The sequence below is a fragment of the Aythya ferina genome (genome assembly GCF_964211825.1).
Source record: "Aythya ferina genome assembly, chromosome: 1".
NCBI lineage: Eukaryota > Metazoa > Chordata > Aves > Anseriformes > Anatidae > Aythya > Aythya ferina.
In genome coordinates, this window is record NC_140296.1 from 103,947,944 (window position 1) to 103,965,592 (window position 17,649).

The window sequence follows — 17,649 nt, forward strand, 5'->3', positions numbered from 1 at the left end:
TCGGGGTTTCTCACTGAAAGAGATTAACAGCTATTGCTTTCAGACATTAAGATGATTCAGTGTAAGCTCTTATGTTGAACATCATGCTTTATGGCATGATTCTAACATTAAGAAAAAGGGACATGAGAATTATAAAACTAAGAAGCAACAGAAAAATATTTCAGACTAAAGAAAAGATTATTTTAAGAGTGAACATTAAGTCATCTTTATGGAAAACGTGTGTATCCATATGCATTCACACAGTATTGACTTGGGGTATTTTGAAAATGATCATTCACATCCTGATAACTTCTAAAGTACAGTATCAGTACTGACTACAGCTGGCCCACATAGTTGTGACAGCAAAGTTGAATTTTTATTAATACATTCCTATTGAAACTACTAGTAGCACTTTAACGTGAAAGCACGAATGTTTCTAACACCATTCACCTTTCTAAAAGAGGTAGCAAAAGCCATGATGTCATTCATACCTTCATTATTAGTAGCATTTTCTGTCATTGGAGCAGCAGTACTAGTTCCCGCTGCCATATCCAGAAGGGGTTGAATGATCTCAATTTTAAAAACACCATTTTTCTGCCAAAGGTTCAGGACACGGACTATTTTACTCTGTCGAAACAAAAGCAGACATCAACGCTAAATACAGCTTCCCTAATTCACAAACTCCAAATTCATCTTTTTTTTTTTTTTTTTTTTTTTTAATGTTGAGAAGAAAGGGTTGATCAGTCCAGTAGTTCAGCAGAATTGGGCATACCTTTTAACTAACCCTCTGTGTTGTCACACAGGTCAGCAAGACCTTGCATATAGCAAAGATACAACCTGCCAACTTATTATCCCCTTGTGCCATTTTTCTAAAGCTGTTCTAGCCCATCACAAAATCCAGTTTGATAAAACAGCAGCAGCAGAAGTCACATCAGCCCCACTACCATTTCTTCACAGACAGTCATAAAGGAGTGAAACAAGCAACAAATGTTACAAGACAGAAAATGAAGATGAGCTAGGAAAGCCCAGTGGAGAGAGGGGCAATCAGACCATAAAATACTAGAACAAAGTTTCAAAGTTAGTGAAGACTGAAATTTTTTCAAATAACCCAACCAATTTTATGTTGGCACCAGAAAACTCATCTCTATCAGCATTCAAAAGATCAGGAAAGCGGGTGGAAAATTCTCTAACTGATCACTGAAGGAAGATTAAATTAGAACCTCTGACTGACAGCTGTTATTTTAAGCTTGTTCTTTTTTTTTTTTTTTTTTTTTTAATAAAAAAATAAACCTTAAGGAACAAGCTGGAACGTAGTCTTTCTTTACCCTAGCGTTAATCAATAATACCTAACTAGATGTGCTGCTTCAGGTATAACATACAAACAGACAGAAATCAGAATAAACGTTATATTTAAACTTGGCATACCCATCCTTTTTATATACTTAGTCATCTGACTTACACACATACATTTTAAGTACTTCTCAGTTCTAACGCAGCTTCCAAGAATGAGTTGATTCTGTTCTTGTTTCAACAGTCAAATGTCTTACTGTGTTCAGTTACATACACCCATAGAAATCCACTGGTACTGTCATAAGCTAAATGATTGAAGAATTTAACAAAATATTTCTACAATGGTATCAATTAGACAGAAACTTGGAATGGCTATTTTTGTACAAAATTTTGGACTGAAGAATAGTTAAACTTCAGGACAGCAGCATTTCTGGCCTCAACTATTCTATCTCTCTGAAAGGCTTGAAAATCACGTACTAATTTCAATCCCACAATAATCTTACGAAAAGGCTATTAAAAATACAGTTTTCATTCACTTTTGATATCAGCCATGGTTATTCTGCATCTACAGGTCATTTTTTGTTTAGGTTCTAGGCATTCACGCATCAAGTGTCAGAGTATCAGACTCAGTCTAAAGGTCTTCAGTTTCCATCCTAGAAAACAGAGTATCAAAACATTTCAACAGCTTAGGTAGGAAGTTAGAAAAAAGTCACTTAGAAAAAGAATATTTTGCTCTTAGTGTTGCAGTGAGTAAGCAATTTTCTGCAAACCAACTGGCAACTCCTAAAATGCACTTATCCCGGCAGCCTTTTGAATGTGTTCCAACAGAGGGCATAAAAGCCATCTTCTGTTGGTAGCAACTGGGACCATTAAGAAACTAAGGGTAAACTAAGAAAACTGAGGCCTTAAATAAGTCTTCACAATGGAGAGAAGCAATTAAATTCTCAAATGCGGGATGTGTCAAGACTGCAGAAATAAAGATAGTCATTTTATTAGGAAAGGTCTAGGAGCAGAACCATCACTTGCTACAACTCTGGCACTTCTACAACACCTTTCTGTGGGAGACACCACCCTCCACACTAAGAAGAAAAGTTTTGGCATAGTCTCACACACTCACAATGTTCGTGTGTCTGCATACACAGAGCAAAAGTGATGAATTTAGGCAAAATGTTTTTTTTGGGGGGTATAACTTAGAACTTCCATTTAACTATTGCCATTGACAATCTTTCTCGCCATGTTTTACCATCTCATATAATAAATAGGCACTACAAGGACATAGAGAATCACCAAATTAGCTTTCCTGTAAATATAAATGTCACAAGAACACTTATCAATTCACAACAACACAAGAAATCATAGCTGTACCTTGTCTTCAGATGGACAGAGATACAAATACTGGAATGTGGCAGTAATATTTTTAGAGAATCTTGGCCCAAAGACATCTTTGTCCGTTCCAAACTGGTGACGAGACTGACGAACAATAGAGTCAATAACATACAATCCAGGGACTTTATATTCTGGTTTGCACTGAAAACACACAAAAAAAATGTCCTTTAGCCAGTGATACTAAGAAGATGGCATGCATTCACCTCAGTTCCCTACAAGGAATCTACACTTAGTATATTAAGGTAGGGAAAAAAAACCACGTCAACGCAATTACCATTTGTTTCGAAAACCATACAGGCTTCAGTCTATGTAGATCATGTATGGTATAAAAGCAAACAGAATGATGAATTTCAAACTGATCACAGATCTAATGTTTATGGCAGCACCACCAAAAAAAACGTTTTTCTGCAGATTTTTTTTTTTAAATGAAAACAAGTATTTAAATAGATTCAACAGTAATAGTTGTTAAGGACAACAAAAAGTGAACTGTAATATCATGTTCACATACAAATTTCTACAAAAAGATATAGACTCTATTTTACTGTACTGAAAGAAGTTGGTATTATGCATCATTAAGAATCTTAATCTGAAAAAACTTTCAATTTATATACTACATTGTGTAAAAAGTTATTGTTATTTTCATTAAGTTGGAAAAATGGGGTGCTAACATTTTTATAGAAACACAAGTTACAGCTGCGCGTGCATACAGAAAAGACTTTTGTATCATGCTTAGGTAGAATCCTTTCAATGCTTTACTTTTGTTGATAGAAATCGAGACAGAAGGAAAAAAATGCTTTAACATTTGGAACAGAGTAAAATATGCCTGCCTAGCTTGAAGCAGCCTTCACCTTCCCTATCTCTGCTTTTAAAGCATCTTTAGCTTGAAAACAACAGATCTACTACTTTCCTGTACAGACTGTCACAATTGTGTTGTCAAGCTACCTTACACTCAAACGCTCTGGACTTCTTCCATCAACTAACTCTATGTTCTGGTATTTAAAGCAACTTGCAAAAGAACTGCAAGTTCTTCTCTTCCACAAATGAAAAAGTATTTTTTCTGTTCACTCAGGGGAACTTATGTTAGGCAGTATGCGAGTTTCCTTTCAGTGAATCATTACATTCTAGCCTGTTGTTCTACATGCCTAGGCAAGTATAAAAATTGTATTTCCTAAAATATGCATTATTTTTACCAGTGAAAATCAGTTTCAAGTTCAGCATTGTTAGTTTCCTCCCTAGTTGGTGATTGGAGAAGGGGGGAGTTTTACAATACTTTTTTTCTTCCTCTTCCGAATGTAGTATGGAAGATTCAAACGAGGAGATTATATACTCAAAAAGATATCAAAACATATAAAACCTATAAAACCCTAAAAAAAATGAATTGCTTCCGTCAATCCCTGAATAACAGTAGCCTTTTTGGATATTTACCAGCATTATTAATAATATGGAGTAACAGATGCAGACAAGTGTTTTTTTTTTTTTTTTTTTTTAAATTACCTTTTTGATAAACTTCTCTACAATCTGGACAACGTGTTTGTAGAGCTGAAAAATAAATACAATTAATACATTAATACATACAATTAATACAAATAATTTATCAACTACTTGACAGTGACACCATTTTAGAAACGTTTTAACTCTGTGCTTACTATCATTTAGGAAGGACTACAAATAAAATACTGAAATCACATTCGAGAAAGAAGCATGTTAGAATTAATCAAGCTCTATAGCTAATGGAGAAAAAAATTCACAGGGAGAACAGACAGACACAAGCCATCCTTTCTACAGAAGTGTTTCAATATGTACACAAAAGACATCCTGCTTTTTGAGTATTAGTGAGAACTTTCTGGATTTACTTTACAAGCGAGTTCAATATGTTTTAATATGTTACGACTCAGTTGCATGCTGCAACATTTAAAGTTTTATTACACAGAAATCATAACACTAGAGTGGGTGGCATTAAAAAGCAATGATTCAAAAAATGAAGCTGGCATTATGCTACTAGTCTAAAACCAGGAGATGATGCTCACCACCCACTTGTTTCTTAATGCCAGCTAGAATAAAACATCCATGAAGCTAAGACTGGGAAGTCTGGAGATGCATTTGCTTAGAAGTAAAACAATAACACATTGCTACTGTTATGGTTTTATTTTTAGGCTATTGTACCTTACCTTAATAGCTTTAATGGCAGCTTTTGTGATGAGAATCATTTTTGCTCGGGAAATAGGAGGTTTCATCTCCATCAATGAAAAGAGCTGAAGAGAAAAAGAAAACACAAACAAATATTAAAAATGTGTTATGAAGTTTAAGCTGTTACCCAAAAAGACAACATTTCAGACAACTGATTGATTACAGATGTTCCACGTTACGTATCACCGCAATGCTGGTTGGCCTTTAAAACAACAAGACTACCAAGCAGATCTTTCTAGGCAATGTTCAAAGCTGTCTTCCTTGCGAAGTAGCCCATATTCAGCAATTTGCAAGATAAGGCCCACTGGTCAAAGTCCCACTTACGTCTAAAAACAGGTACCTGCTTACAGTATAGGAACTTTTTTACAGAAGCAATATAAATCAATTAACCGTGTCTTGATTTAAATTAGCCTGAATGTCTCCTTAAAAAATAGAAATGTTAGGACATCCCTACAGATAGCTAGACTGATATAATCTTAAAACAATTTGCATAGAAGCATGCCAACTTTCATCCATCAAGGCCATTAAATCAATGCTAAGTTTTCAAATTATCCTGCTATATATAGAGACATTGCTAATGTCTTTAACGAAGACACTTGGTTTGCTACAAACATCCCATATTATTATTAAAATTAACTGCACCAGCTGTTCTGTAGAATCCACTGCACTGTTCTCCATCCTAATGCTGCCCAGTGGAAAAGTTAGATCCTGAAGGACAAAGCTTTCAGAAGCGACTAGTCGTAACAGAGATGGCAATTTGTGGCACTCTGTGAGCTGGACTTAAAGAATAATTATACCCTAGGTTCTTTAAGCATAGCCCAGGTACAGTATATCAAAAAGTTGTAATCCTACCAGAATTTAAGAACCCCAAGTGCTGGTCTGTTAAGAAAGTTAAGCACAAAAATGAATTTCTAGTAATGCAGGATCCAAGTTGTTATTTTTTTCAAGTCTAAATTCACTGAAAGCACTTCATATTCACAAATGGCATCAGTGTGACTTGCATCTCACATGAGAAATTTTATTACAAAATGGTCTCACAAAGTTTTCAGTATAGGCATTGAGAAAAAAAACACCACTTGGTCTTCCAGTGACACTTCCATGACACTGGAAGCACGAACATTTCAGAAACTGAAAGAAACTAAAACCTCGATGTAGAACTGTCCCAGCTGGCACCACAGAGCCGAGGAAAGAGCACCGTGTTCTCCTCAGGTCCCCAGCACCATCTCAATGGCGTAATTTTCTTACTCTAATTTGCTGCGTGTAGAGTTTTTAACGAGAACACGGAGATAAGAGATTTTGGAAGGGCTGTTTTTCAACACCAGTCCTCCAGTCAGGCACCAGCAGCATGTGCTGCACACGCACACACATGACACCAAAATACCGTGCACCTTTCACCATTTCCCAGCCCAGCCTGCCTACCCTGGATCTACACTGAACTCCATGTACTCCATAAGCTGCTGTTGTAATTTCCCATCGTAAAAATAGCCGAGTGCTGAAACTACACCATATGCTACGCTATGGTTTTATGGCGTACTGTGACTGCTTCTACCCTGCTCGTCTGCAGACCTGGAAGCACAATCCACGTTGGCGTGTCAGAACAGTTTTCTCCAATCTTCTTTCCCATCTTCCAGGCAGAAACAGAAGCCAGGATGTTCCAGTACTACTTCTTAACTCCTCCTTCCTAATCACACCTCATACTTAGGTGCTCTCAGCCCACTAAATACTATTTTCTACTCTTCCCATGAACTTAATTTGCTTAATTTAATTGAGCTTAAACCTAAGTCATGGCTTACTAAATGCAGAAAGAATCCTCATATTGTCACGTTTTTTGTAATGCAAGGAACAGATCTTCAATATTTCCTACACAATCATTTTTACCTTGAATTTTTCCCCACAAATCACAGAAGAAAGTTTTGCATTACATCAGTGGTTTTGTTTGTCACAATGAAATAAAGGAAAACTAAAACCCTTGAATACTAAGTCAAAAATGTAATGAATTGCCTGCCACAGAACAAAGTGCAGAATATCTTCATTTGACAGTGCAATGAAAAGCAAGAAGTCATTTATAAATCGCCCTTATTTTTCTATGAATTTAAAGTTTTGAGATATTTTTGAAGTGACCAACTTACACAGATTTACCTGTTGTCTCAGTTAAAGGAAAAAAAAAGTGTGTTTATGCAGAAGGCAAAAAAAAATTACAGCCAATTTTTTGAAGGCAAGTAAACTGACAACGTATTAATTCAGCAGTTCAAAATGAAAGCTTGACACCAATCAAACATAAAGGGTAAGCAGGAATATATGTATGTATATTTTCAATTGTATTCCTAATCCAAGAGATAGGAATGAAGAAAAATTGTCCTTCAAGAGAGCGGTAGCTAGATATCCCTTCCAACACCAACACCAAGTCATAACCATGGCTTTTCGTTACAAATCTCCATAAAAGGCAAGCTCCAGTGCCAGAATATTTCATTTTAAAACCATTCAAGCTGTAAGACACACTTCAGCTAACATCTCTGCTTGCTGACAAATCACAATATGGCCAAATAAAATCTGTCTGATAAAAGACAGAAGGAGAGAGGTGTCTGCGTTTTAATTTCAATTCTGAATTATAATTTTCTATAGAGTAAGTGCAAAGGCTCAAGATGAACAAAGCCAATGCTTACATTAAAACTATGGAAAATCTGTTTCAAGATGCAATGAAAAACAAAACTAACAAAGAACCCAACACCCACAAACAGACCACCAGAAGGCTTGAAAAATGAGGTGGAGCAGGAGAAAAAGGAGCCAACATTTTAAGACCGGCACTCCATATCCTTTCCCTTACGCACCACGAAGCAACCAGCCCTGCAGAAAAAGGAGGCAGCCCCTGTTCCCAGAACAAAGAAGCCAGTGTGAAAGCAGCACTTCAGCGCTCCTTCTTCAGGAACACCACAGGAGAGAACCAGGAAACTGGGAGAGCTCGTAGCAGGACATGACAATAAACAAGATGCAGAAAAGAGGGAAAGAAAAAAAAAAAAGGAAAAATATGGTGTCTGAAAAGGTATCCCAAGAATGATGTTACAACTGGGGGAAAAAATCGCAAGGAGCACAGAAGTGCTGGAGGGCAGGAAGAAGGGAAACCAGCTAGATGCAGTGAAGTAGCCAGGGAGGATGCAATAAACAACATGGTAGCTTCAAGAAGGCATTAATTAAAGGACACGAGAGGCTGGAGCTGAGGCTAATAAGGCAGGAATAAACAGAAGCTTTGGGAGAACAGGACTGAGCAGATGACTGCAAATTGTTCATTTGCTGTTACAGACAGCACTCTGGGCAAGAGCAACAAAAACACAGTAAAAGCAATGAGGTCAGTACAGGCAGATATTTCCAGAGAAGACAGCCCAGGATGAACTAGAGCTGAAACACCTATCAGATTAAGATGAAAATAGTTTTATACCTAAACACACATACACACACACATGCTTGCATACATACTCTGCTCTCTCTTCACACACACAGCTAGCTTTTTGAATGGCACACCAAACCTTCCTCGCCTTTTGGATTTTCTTATGATTTTAGATTACCAAATAAGTGTTTTAAACCTGGCTTTTACTTAATTCTCACTATAATAGTTGCACATGTCAAAACGGTGTTGTAAAGAAGGATAAACCTAAAATTTAAACAGCCTTACTAGTTCCTTGTGAATTTTCTGTCAGAAAGGGAAATTGTTCAGTATTATGTTCAACTATTCTGTTCAACTAGACTTAAATCCTTTTTCATACACGTTCTCAGAACCAATATATGCCCAAAAAAAAAAAAAAAAAAAAAGTATTTTCAGAGGTGTCTTTTTCCAAGAATACTGCAACATCTAATTCCTCAAAGTGCACTACGAGCAATTCAAGAAGCAGCCTAGGTGCGAAAGCTTAGCTTTTAGGGCACTTCCAGCAGGCTGCCTCCAAGAGCAGAGCCTGTGACCTGCTCGGAAATGACTTGCTGCTCTCACCACCACATTCCTACCAACCATAACCGCATGTTTGGGGAAAAGAAACAGCTCGTAGCTGCTCCCTGCCTTCCTTCCCTGTACAGTGACACTGCTGTTTAAAGGAACAAGCAGAGGCTACTGACCCCAGACAGCTCACCTGGCAATCAGGAGTCAAATGGGTATCCCACTGCCAAGGATGGGGGGCACAACAGGGCAAGAGGCAGCAAGGGAGAAGAAATGAAGTGAAACCTTCTTTTAATAAACCCAAGAACTACTCAAGACTTGTATTTTTGTTTACTTTTACAAATTTCAGTAGTTTAAGAAGAATTGTATCCTGCCATCTGTGTGGATCTTTTCACAGACAAGGGAAAAACAACGTAGAGTAACTAACAAAAGGGCTTAGCCACAAAGTGCTATCAAGATCATCATCAAAGGTCTTTAGAAAAGTTCCCTGTGTCAGTTAAAACCATCTTACCTGTTGAAAGTAGTATGGAAAAAATGCTCGGTTGTTGTACACAAGCTCTGGCTTAGGACACCATTCAATTTAAGAATTTGCAAACGTTTCTGGAACCTCCCTCTGTGTAACTGACAGTCTGTGTGCTGTGGCAGCACGTTTTTAAAAGCACCATGTTTTTAAAGGATCTTTTCTTTGTTGCTCTGTATCAACCCATGTACTACCAAAAAAAAAGAATGAAGAGCCTACTAAACTCAAACCACAATACAAAATACTCATTCAAGAATATTTCTGCATACTTCCCATAACAGTATGGATGTACAGAATAAAATACCTCTCAAGCCAGGAATCTCAGAGGGAGGAAAATCACCTGCTCATTTTCAGACTAATAAATGCGACTAAATAACAGAAAAAAGAGCCGCTCCTTAAAGCTCAGCAGAGAGTAAAAAGGTGATGACCTGTTCTGCACACTGTTTAAAGGGCGAGCCAGTAAACGTCCCCCCAGATCAATGTAAAATGCAGAAATACTGGAAAACATGTGGCAGAACTGAGCAAACTAACAGGGCCTTCCAACTCAGACTGTCCAACCTGCCCCGGTTCATACCGAAGGTGTAGAGTGAGGTGCAGCAGGAGACGTAGGGAATGCGAGAAGGAACAGGATGATGGCCTAGGGGATCAGAGAACGGTTTGGGTTGGAAAGGACCTTAAAAACCATCTGATTCCAACCCGTCTGCCATGGGCAGGGACACCTCCCATTTGATCAGGTTGCTCAAAATAGTCTTCCAAAAACCAAGTTACTGATTTCTGCTATTTGACCATTAATGTCTTTCGAGGGTTTATTTTACAAAGAAGCATGAGAAACTGTTTTGGGGTGGGTTTTTTTTGAAACACAAGAGATATGCTCTACTTGGAAGTTTACCCACAGCCCTACCTTAGAACCCTAAAAAGGCAGCACGTCTGGCACAGCGTAGCTTATCAAGAAGGATGAAATGCAGGAATACTATCAGCTTCACTTTATTACTGAATTCAGTACAAAAAAAAAAAAAAAAAAATCAAACTCAGGCAGTGATGTGTGCATGCCAGAAGAGATGAACAGATGCCCAGAGGGACGAGAGGCCTTGCAGAAGGACCTAGACAGGCTGGAGCACTGGACAATCGGCAACGGCATCAGATTTGACACAGGCAAATGCCAGGAGCTGCACCTGGGACGGAGAAGCACTGGCCACAGGCACAGCCTGGGAGAGGAGCGGCTGAGGAGTGGCTCAGCAGAAAGAGACCTGGGGGTGCCGGTCGACAGCTGGCTCAGTGTAAGCCAACAGTGTGGCAGCCAGGAGGGCAGACTGCATTTTGGGGTGTGTTACACACGGCACAGCCAGCCGCTCAAAAGGGGCGATTCTCCCGCTATAGTTAGTGCTGGTGCAGCCTCACCTTGAATGCTCTGTGCCGTTCTGCTTCCGCAATACAAAAAGGATGTTAAGATCCTTGAAAGTATCCAGAGGAGGGCAACGAAGCTGGCAGAAGGGATGGAAGGCATGTCCCGTGAGGAGGGGCTGAGGACACTGGGTTTGTCCAGCCTGGAGAAGAGGAGGCTGAGAGGCGACCTCATTGCTTTGTACCTCCCCGAGGAGGGGAAGTGGGGAGGGAGGTGCCGGCCTCTGCTCCTGCTCACCGATGACAGGACACATGGGAACAGCACAAAGCTGCTCCAGGGGAGGCTCAGGCTGGACATGAGGAAACATGTATTTACCGTGAGGGTGGTCAAACACTGCAACAGGCTGCCTAGAGGGGTGGTTGGTGCCCCCATGCCCGTCAGTGCTCAAGAGGCATTTGGGCAATGCCCTCAGTAACGTGCCTTAACTTTTGGTTAGCCCTGGAGCAGGCAGGCAGTTGGACCTGATGGCTGTTGTAGGTCCTCTCCAACTGAATTCTTCTACTCTACCCTAAGACAAATAGCCAAAGAATAGAAACAGCTCACACACTTCCCAAAACTGAAACTACTAGGGAAGACATGAAACAGTGACATCCTGTGAGACTTACCCCAGCGGCACAGAAGGAAAAAAAAAAAAAATCAGGCTTACAATCTTCGTTGTGTTTTGAGCTTGATGCCGGATCTTAAGTCTGTTTATCTGTTTTAAGCACCAGCTAACATATTAGGAAGATAAATACCTTTTAAGTAATGCTGACTTCTCTGGCTTTGCTCTCCCGCTTAAGTCTCTTTGCTATAAAGAGATCTATTTACAAATACGGAGGTACGGCTCAGTTCATATATTATATACTCACTAAATAAAACTGACAGAAAAGGAGCAGGAGACGCATAACCTACTAAAAGAAATGCAGTGTTTAGTGGGTATCAAGCACTCGGGTCTTTGTTAAAATATTCTCACTCGAACTTCCTTCTCCAATTGTAATAGAGGAGTCTAACACGCCCTCAACAATTTTAGCAAGTCTCACGTGTCCAAGAGCATTTCTTTAAGCAGGCTTCACACACACGATACAGTCATTACTCTGCATATTCACTTGTTATTTTTTGAAATATATTTACACATTTAGAAACCACAGGAGACAGACAATTTATAAGTCACTTACACACATATAGCATAGGTATTTGTTCACGCACTTAGAGAAAAATGGATTGTAGAAGACATGACTACCAAGCACAAACAGCACAATAACAGTAATGGTGCTTTGTTAACAAGATCATTCACGGCTAGATCTTTAAGAGGTCAGATGTTTCAAAAAAAATACACATGGGTCCAAAGAAAACCAGTTAAACACATTTTCCTTCCCCTATAAAACTCATTGCTTCCTTTCTTCCCAAGGTCTCACCCAGTTCTTCCTTCGGCTGCTAAGAAAGATAACGATGTCTACCAAACTTCTGCTCCTACGCCGTGTCTCAGAGGATCAATGTAAGTTTTAAATTCTTAACCATCAGCTGTGAAGCATACCAAGTATTAGGTGTCACAGAAGATCAGAGATCACCATAGCATTTATGGCAGCCAGCCTGTATTCCTTGGAAAATAAAGCGAGATTTAACTTTGATCAGATACGAAGCCCAGCAAAAAGAATACTCGATCCACTAAGCTATTCCTACAGCCTAGGAAGACCATTCACAAATTCAGAAGCTCTGGGCAGAAAAATCTTGACCAAAAAAAAACCAAATACAGTCAAATGGAGATGAGAGCATAAAAGCACACAGACAAAAACTTTATTTTCTACACAAATGTTTTTGAAACTGATCTGCCTCTTTGTGTCAGTGCTACGTTTACTAGTCCAGCACATCTCCTGAAAAGCTTTTCATCTCATTTCTTCTCTTTCCAAGAATTTCAAATGAGACATCACAGATTTCCATATTCTTGGAAATGGTTTAGTCCAGAAGAAACAGACACCGATATTTCACAATCAGAATGATGATGATCCTTCAACTAACAGGATGCAGTCATAAAAGCAACAAAGCAACTTGTGTCCCCAAAGAGCTGCACACTGCCTCTGCAATGATTTCGGTCTCCGTCACCCACTAAGGAGGACTAAATTCAGTCTAAAACTCTAGAAGCACTCTCTTACCCTTCTTGCCCTCTACACCATCCAAGCATCATTTGAAGGGCTGCTTGAGCGGCTCTCTCAGGACACGTGGAAGACAATGCTCACTTAAAAATACATCCTATAGCACCTTCTGGAACATAGGACATATTTTAGTCAGCTGCAGAAGGTTTCACTGTTTTCTGAGAGAGACAAAGGGGGATGCAAAATGCACAGAAGACTGGGACCTTTGTCTTTCCTCCAACCACAGATATTGGCAGCTGTGTTCTTCCTGCTTTGCCTTACATCAGAGGGAATCTAACCAGGACTGGTGAGTTTCAGTAAATTGCCGAAGAACCACTATGAAACCGACTAACCTCAGTCTGCAGGCACTGGGGTGGGGAGGGGAAGAAGAGGGAGCAACAGAGAATGCAGGTTACCCACACCTCGCTCACCAGAGCTAAAACCTTTGAATGCCTCCCTCTTCACAGAGGGAGATGGAGCTTGCTGGCAACGGCAAAAAGAAGAAGAAAACAATTGGGGGAAGGGGATTGTAACAGAACATGCAAAAGGTTGTCTACCACCAGCGAAAGATAGCTGTACGGAACAAAAATACAACTGACTGGTTCACTGACTAAAGATAAATGGTAAAGAAGAAAGCTGCAACTGGAACTTAAAATGAGCTGCCCACAAAATATCTATTCCGTTTGTGATCTAGGGGGCTATCAGCTGTTGTAGTGGTCGAGATTACCTGCTCCCAACCTGAGACATATGATTAAATGAACATATTGCATTACTCAATACAAATATAAGATTACAAAATAGCAGACTTGGCTTTATCCCACTTCCACCAAGACTGTAAAGAAATCTCTACTTCTGGTCTCAGACTTTTATAACCCTTAGGCTCCAATTTTTTCAGAGTAATGAAAGGGAAACATATATCCCCTAAATTCAAACACGACAAGGATTAAAACATTCAGGAACCGTGGCAGATGTGTTTGTATTGTTTTAGAAAAATACTCACTTGCTTTCTTAAAGACGGATCTAAGTTTTGTACCATTATCAAATTACCTTTTGTGATTTACTTACACCGCGCTGTTAATGTAACAAACCATATACATCAAAAAATACACGAATTCTAACTCATTCTTCCAAGACACATTTTGAACTAATTTCCTCGGGGAAAATATACTGTACTACATAACTGTCAAATCCTACCTATTCAGTCAGTAATACCTGCTCGGAGTGCAGACGGATAAAAGCAAAGCAGCAAACGTGTCCACTGAATACAAAAAAATGTGCCCGCTCATTATAAAAATTAGAGTTTTAGAGGCACACCGACAGGTAAGCCTGCATTCAAAACAGAGGTACACAGAACAGGACTTGAAGGAATGGGCAACTCGATCAAACACGATCAAATTGCGCAACCCCTGTAAGTTACCACCCCTCACCAGAGCCAAACGAATGGACTCGAATGGACTCGGAGTGTTCTTTTGTAGCTTGCCACAATTGCTAAGCACAACATGCAAGCTCAGAGCTCTGTATTGAAGTTTCACCTCCCGATTCAGATGGGCAGCTAAGATCGCATACTTATCACAATTAGCTGACAGGCAGAAACTTGTTACTTCACTGCAACATGATCGTATACAGTCAGAAGCCTGTAACTCATAGGCCAAAACCTGAACTTCTGAGCGAAACCGGAGTCAGCCAAAACGAGGAATGATTCGTACAGGACCGGGTGACCAGCTTCAGGCAAAGCAAACAGTACAAATTGCATTAATAAGGATGTTGCTGGTGCTTTTCCCTTTTTTGAGAGGAGGAGACCAATGTAACAGCCCAGAGGATGCCTAATTTACATGACTTGAGCTTGGACCTCCCACCATTTCAGAAGTCACTGTAATCACCAAACTTGCCCCCCAGATCCCAAAAGATCGTAAGACCACCTGAAGCAGTAGCGCACGTCTCTGCTGGCACTCAGAATGGCTGAGATCCGGCAGCTGCCACCTCCACCCCAGAAGGGACAGCAAAGCTGGAAATGCCTCCCCTCCAGCATACATGGCAAGTCCAGAAGCAAACCCACGGCTGTTGCAGTTGAAGTTGCCATTATAAAACCACAAGTCCCTTTCTACAATGGTATTGTACAACTGTCAGACCGTAAGTTGAGGAATCCTTGACCTACAGGGTATTTGGGGACAACCCTGATCTTTGTTGTTGAAACTGTTTTACTCTCAATAAAATAATTATTTGGTTAGCACAGACTAATACCTCTGCAGTCCTTACATCATCCATGCATTTTAGTCCAGTCCTACAGACAAAATGAGTCCTCACACACTCGCCAGCCTGCCCCATCCCCACCACCCTGTGAGAACATTGACAATTTTTGTAAAACTGCCCTTCCTCCGCTTTCAGTGAGAAAACCCAGAAAAGGAACAGTGTTTGAAGTAAATCCTTCCCTCCTCAAAAAAAGCATGAGGTGTCTCGAACTTTATTTTAATCTGCATTGTTTTGGGTGCAGTTTCAGGCAGCATACGTTCTGTAAAGCTAAAAGGACAGCTGAAGAACTTTATGTCCTTAGCTAACACCATAAACACACCTTGCAAGTACAGCACAGTAATTATAAAAAAAAAAAATAGATTTATTAACATGCTATGCACAAGCAGTCCTATGGAGCCACTCATACGTGCAAGTGATTGCAGAAGAGGAGTTCTTCCAAGTAGTTTTCTTCTCCATAACTGACACTGAAATAAAATCCAGCGTTTCAATACCTTTCAGCTTACACAATAAATTACACAATAAATTTCTGATTGTATCGAACAAAATAATTATGCTTTTGCTTCATCTGAAAGGAGGATGCATTAATTAAAACATGCCTATTTATTTCTGAAACTGAGGTTAGTCACAGAATACCAAGGCACATGGATGTCGACTCTAAAGTCGCACATGCTTTCACCCCCAAATCAGCAAAAAAAAAAAAAAAAAAAAAAAGTGGTTTTTATTGTATGAGAAGCACGAAGCACTGTACCATTAGGTTTTATCAGGTAGAAACATGCTGAAATGAAGGAGGTAGAAGTGATCAGCTGCTAGAATTTGCTTATATTTAGTCAGCTAACAAAATTTCTGCATGCAAACCGGAGATGCAGCACGTGTGCCATTCTGCTCTAATGTATTTGGGAAGGGTTTTTGTACACTTTTTTGTACGCCTGGTTCAACACGTAACGTGCACAAATGAAAAAAATTGTTCACAGGACACCCGTGCTCTCCATTTCTCACTTTGTGCTGTTAAATATACGCATTTTGTTTAACAAGGAGTGGATTTTCGGCCGAGTGTGTGTGACAAGCAGTTGCAGGGAGTGAACTTTACACAGCATGACTTCATCACATGAGGGGAGCCTGCCATTTTTCTCCATTCCGTTCGGCAAACACGCTCGGCAACCTTCAGGACGCGCTCCCCGCTGCGGGAGAGGTCCTGCCTTACTTTTAGCCGGCTGTTCGCGAGGCAGACGGCCGTGCTTTGTCGCCCACACCTGACCCGCAGCAGTCAGATCTGCCGAGCGCGGTGCAGCCAGGAGCTGGCTTAGGCCGAAAAGTTTATCGATGAGGGGCCGGAGCGCTGCCTCACACAGCCCGCCGAGCCGGCCGTTGTCCATCTTGTTCCACACGGCTTGGGAACAAAACCTGGCCGTGGAGAGCACCACAAGGAGCCCCCAGAGGCCGGCGGGGGCCCTGTGTCCGTGCGGGGAGCGGGCTCCCAGCCCCTGACGGCGCACCGTGTCGCGGCCCGCCGGCGCCGTGCCCTCTCCCCGTCCCTCCCTGCCGGCCTCCCCCCTCCCCGCGCTCCCTGAGCCCCGCAGGCCGCCGGCCGGGCGTTACCGGGCCCTTCCCGAGAGCAGGCCGCGGGCCGGGCCCGCGCGGCCCAGAGCCGGAAACCGAGCGCTGAGGGGAAGGGAAGGGATCGGGGGGGGCACCCCCCCCCACACACACACACAGCGATGGCGGCCGGGCCCCCGCTCCCTCCCTCCTTCCTCCCTCCTCCCTCCCTCCTCCTCCTCCTCCTCCTCCCCGCCGCCCCCCGGCTCCCACCTCCTGGTTGAAGGCGTTCACGGCCTCCATGTTGGCGGCTGGCTGCTGCGGGCGGGCGGGCGGGCGGCCGCGCGGGGGGGGGAGGGGAGGGGCGGCCGGGCGCCGCTCAGGGGCTGCGCGCGGGCATGGCCGTTGGGCGGCCCCCCCCTCTCCCTCTCCCTCTCCTCCTCCTCCTCCTCCTCCTCCTCCTCCTCCTCTTCCTCCTGCTGCTTCCCGCCTCCCGGTGCGGCGGGCAGGGCCCCGTCAGCTCCCCCGCGGGATGGCGGCGCCCCCAGGCCGCGCGCGGCACGCCGGGATGGCGGCACGGCACCGGCGGGAGGGGAGGGGAGGGGAGGGCACCGGCGGGAGCGCGCGCCCGGGCGGCGTCACGTGACCCGCGGCCGGGGGAGCTCCCCGGGCGCCGCCATGTCAGCGCCTCGCCCCGCCCCCGGGGAGGGGAAATGGCGGGGAGCGGGAGGGAGGGTGGGGGGGGGGAGGAGGGAGCTGTGGCTCCTTCACTGCTTAGCATTAAAAAAATTGCCCTTTAAAAAAAATAAAATAATCCCGTAATTGTGTCTTCTGTGTTGTCTCGAAGAACCGCCGCTTGGTGGTGTGTTCTGTGTGGTGGGAGAAGCTGCGCCGGGGATCCCACACATCGTAAAACGAGCACAAACTCTGTCCCAAACTCAACTATTTTATACCACCACAGCCATGGGTTCACCCATGATTGCATTCACACCAACTGTAGAAGCTAATGTTCGTGAGAAAGCTATACGTCCCACAAAATGCACTTTCAAGGACACCACATGGCCACGGCACC

General features: G+C 42.1%; 1 protein-coding gene across 2 annotated transcripts in view; it reads right to left on the bottom strand.

The window, feature by feature from the left end:
• Nucleotides 1-17,184, bottom strand: part of SCAF4 (SR-related CTD associated factor 4) — a 49,312-nt gene extending 32,128 nt beyond the window's left edge. Inside the window, exons 1-5 of one of the 2 annotated variants that reach the window (XM_084538834.1) lie at nt 16,851-17,184; nt 4,824-4,907; nt 4,150-4,194; nt 2,635-2,796; nt 471-606 (exon numbers count right to left, since the gene is read on the bottom strand). In XM_084538834.1, coding sequence (XP_084394960.1) covers nt 471-606; nt 2,635-2,796; nt 4,150-4,194; nt 4,824-4,907; nt 16,851-16,880 — 457 coding nt within the window. In that variant the 5' untranslated portion in view covers nt 16,881-17,184. The remainder of the gene's footprint in view (nt 1-470; nt 607-2,634; nt 2,797-4,149; nt 4,195-4,823; nt 4,908-16,850) is intronic. The other variant, XM_084538833.1, reaches the window with a different exon arrangement.
• Nucleotides 17,185-17,649: the final 465 nt, after the last annotated feature.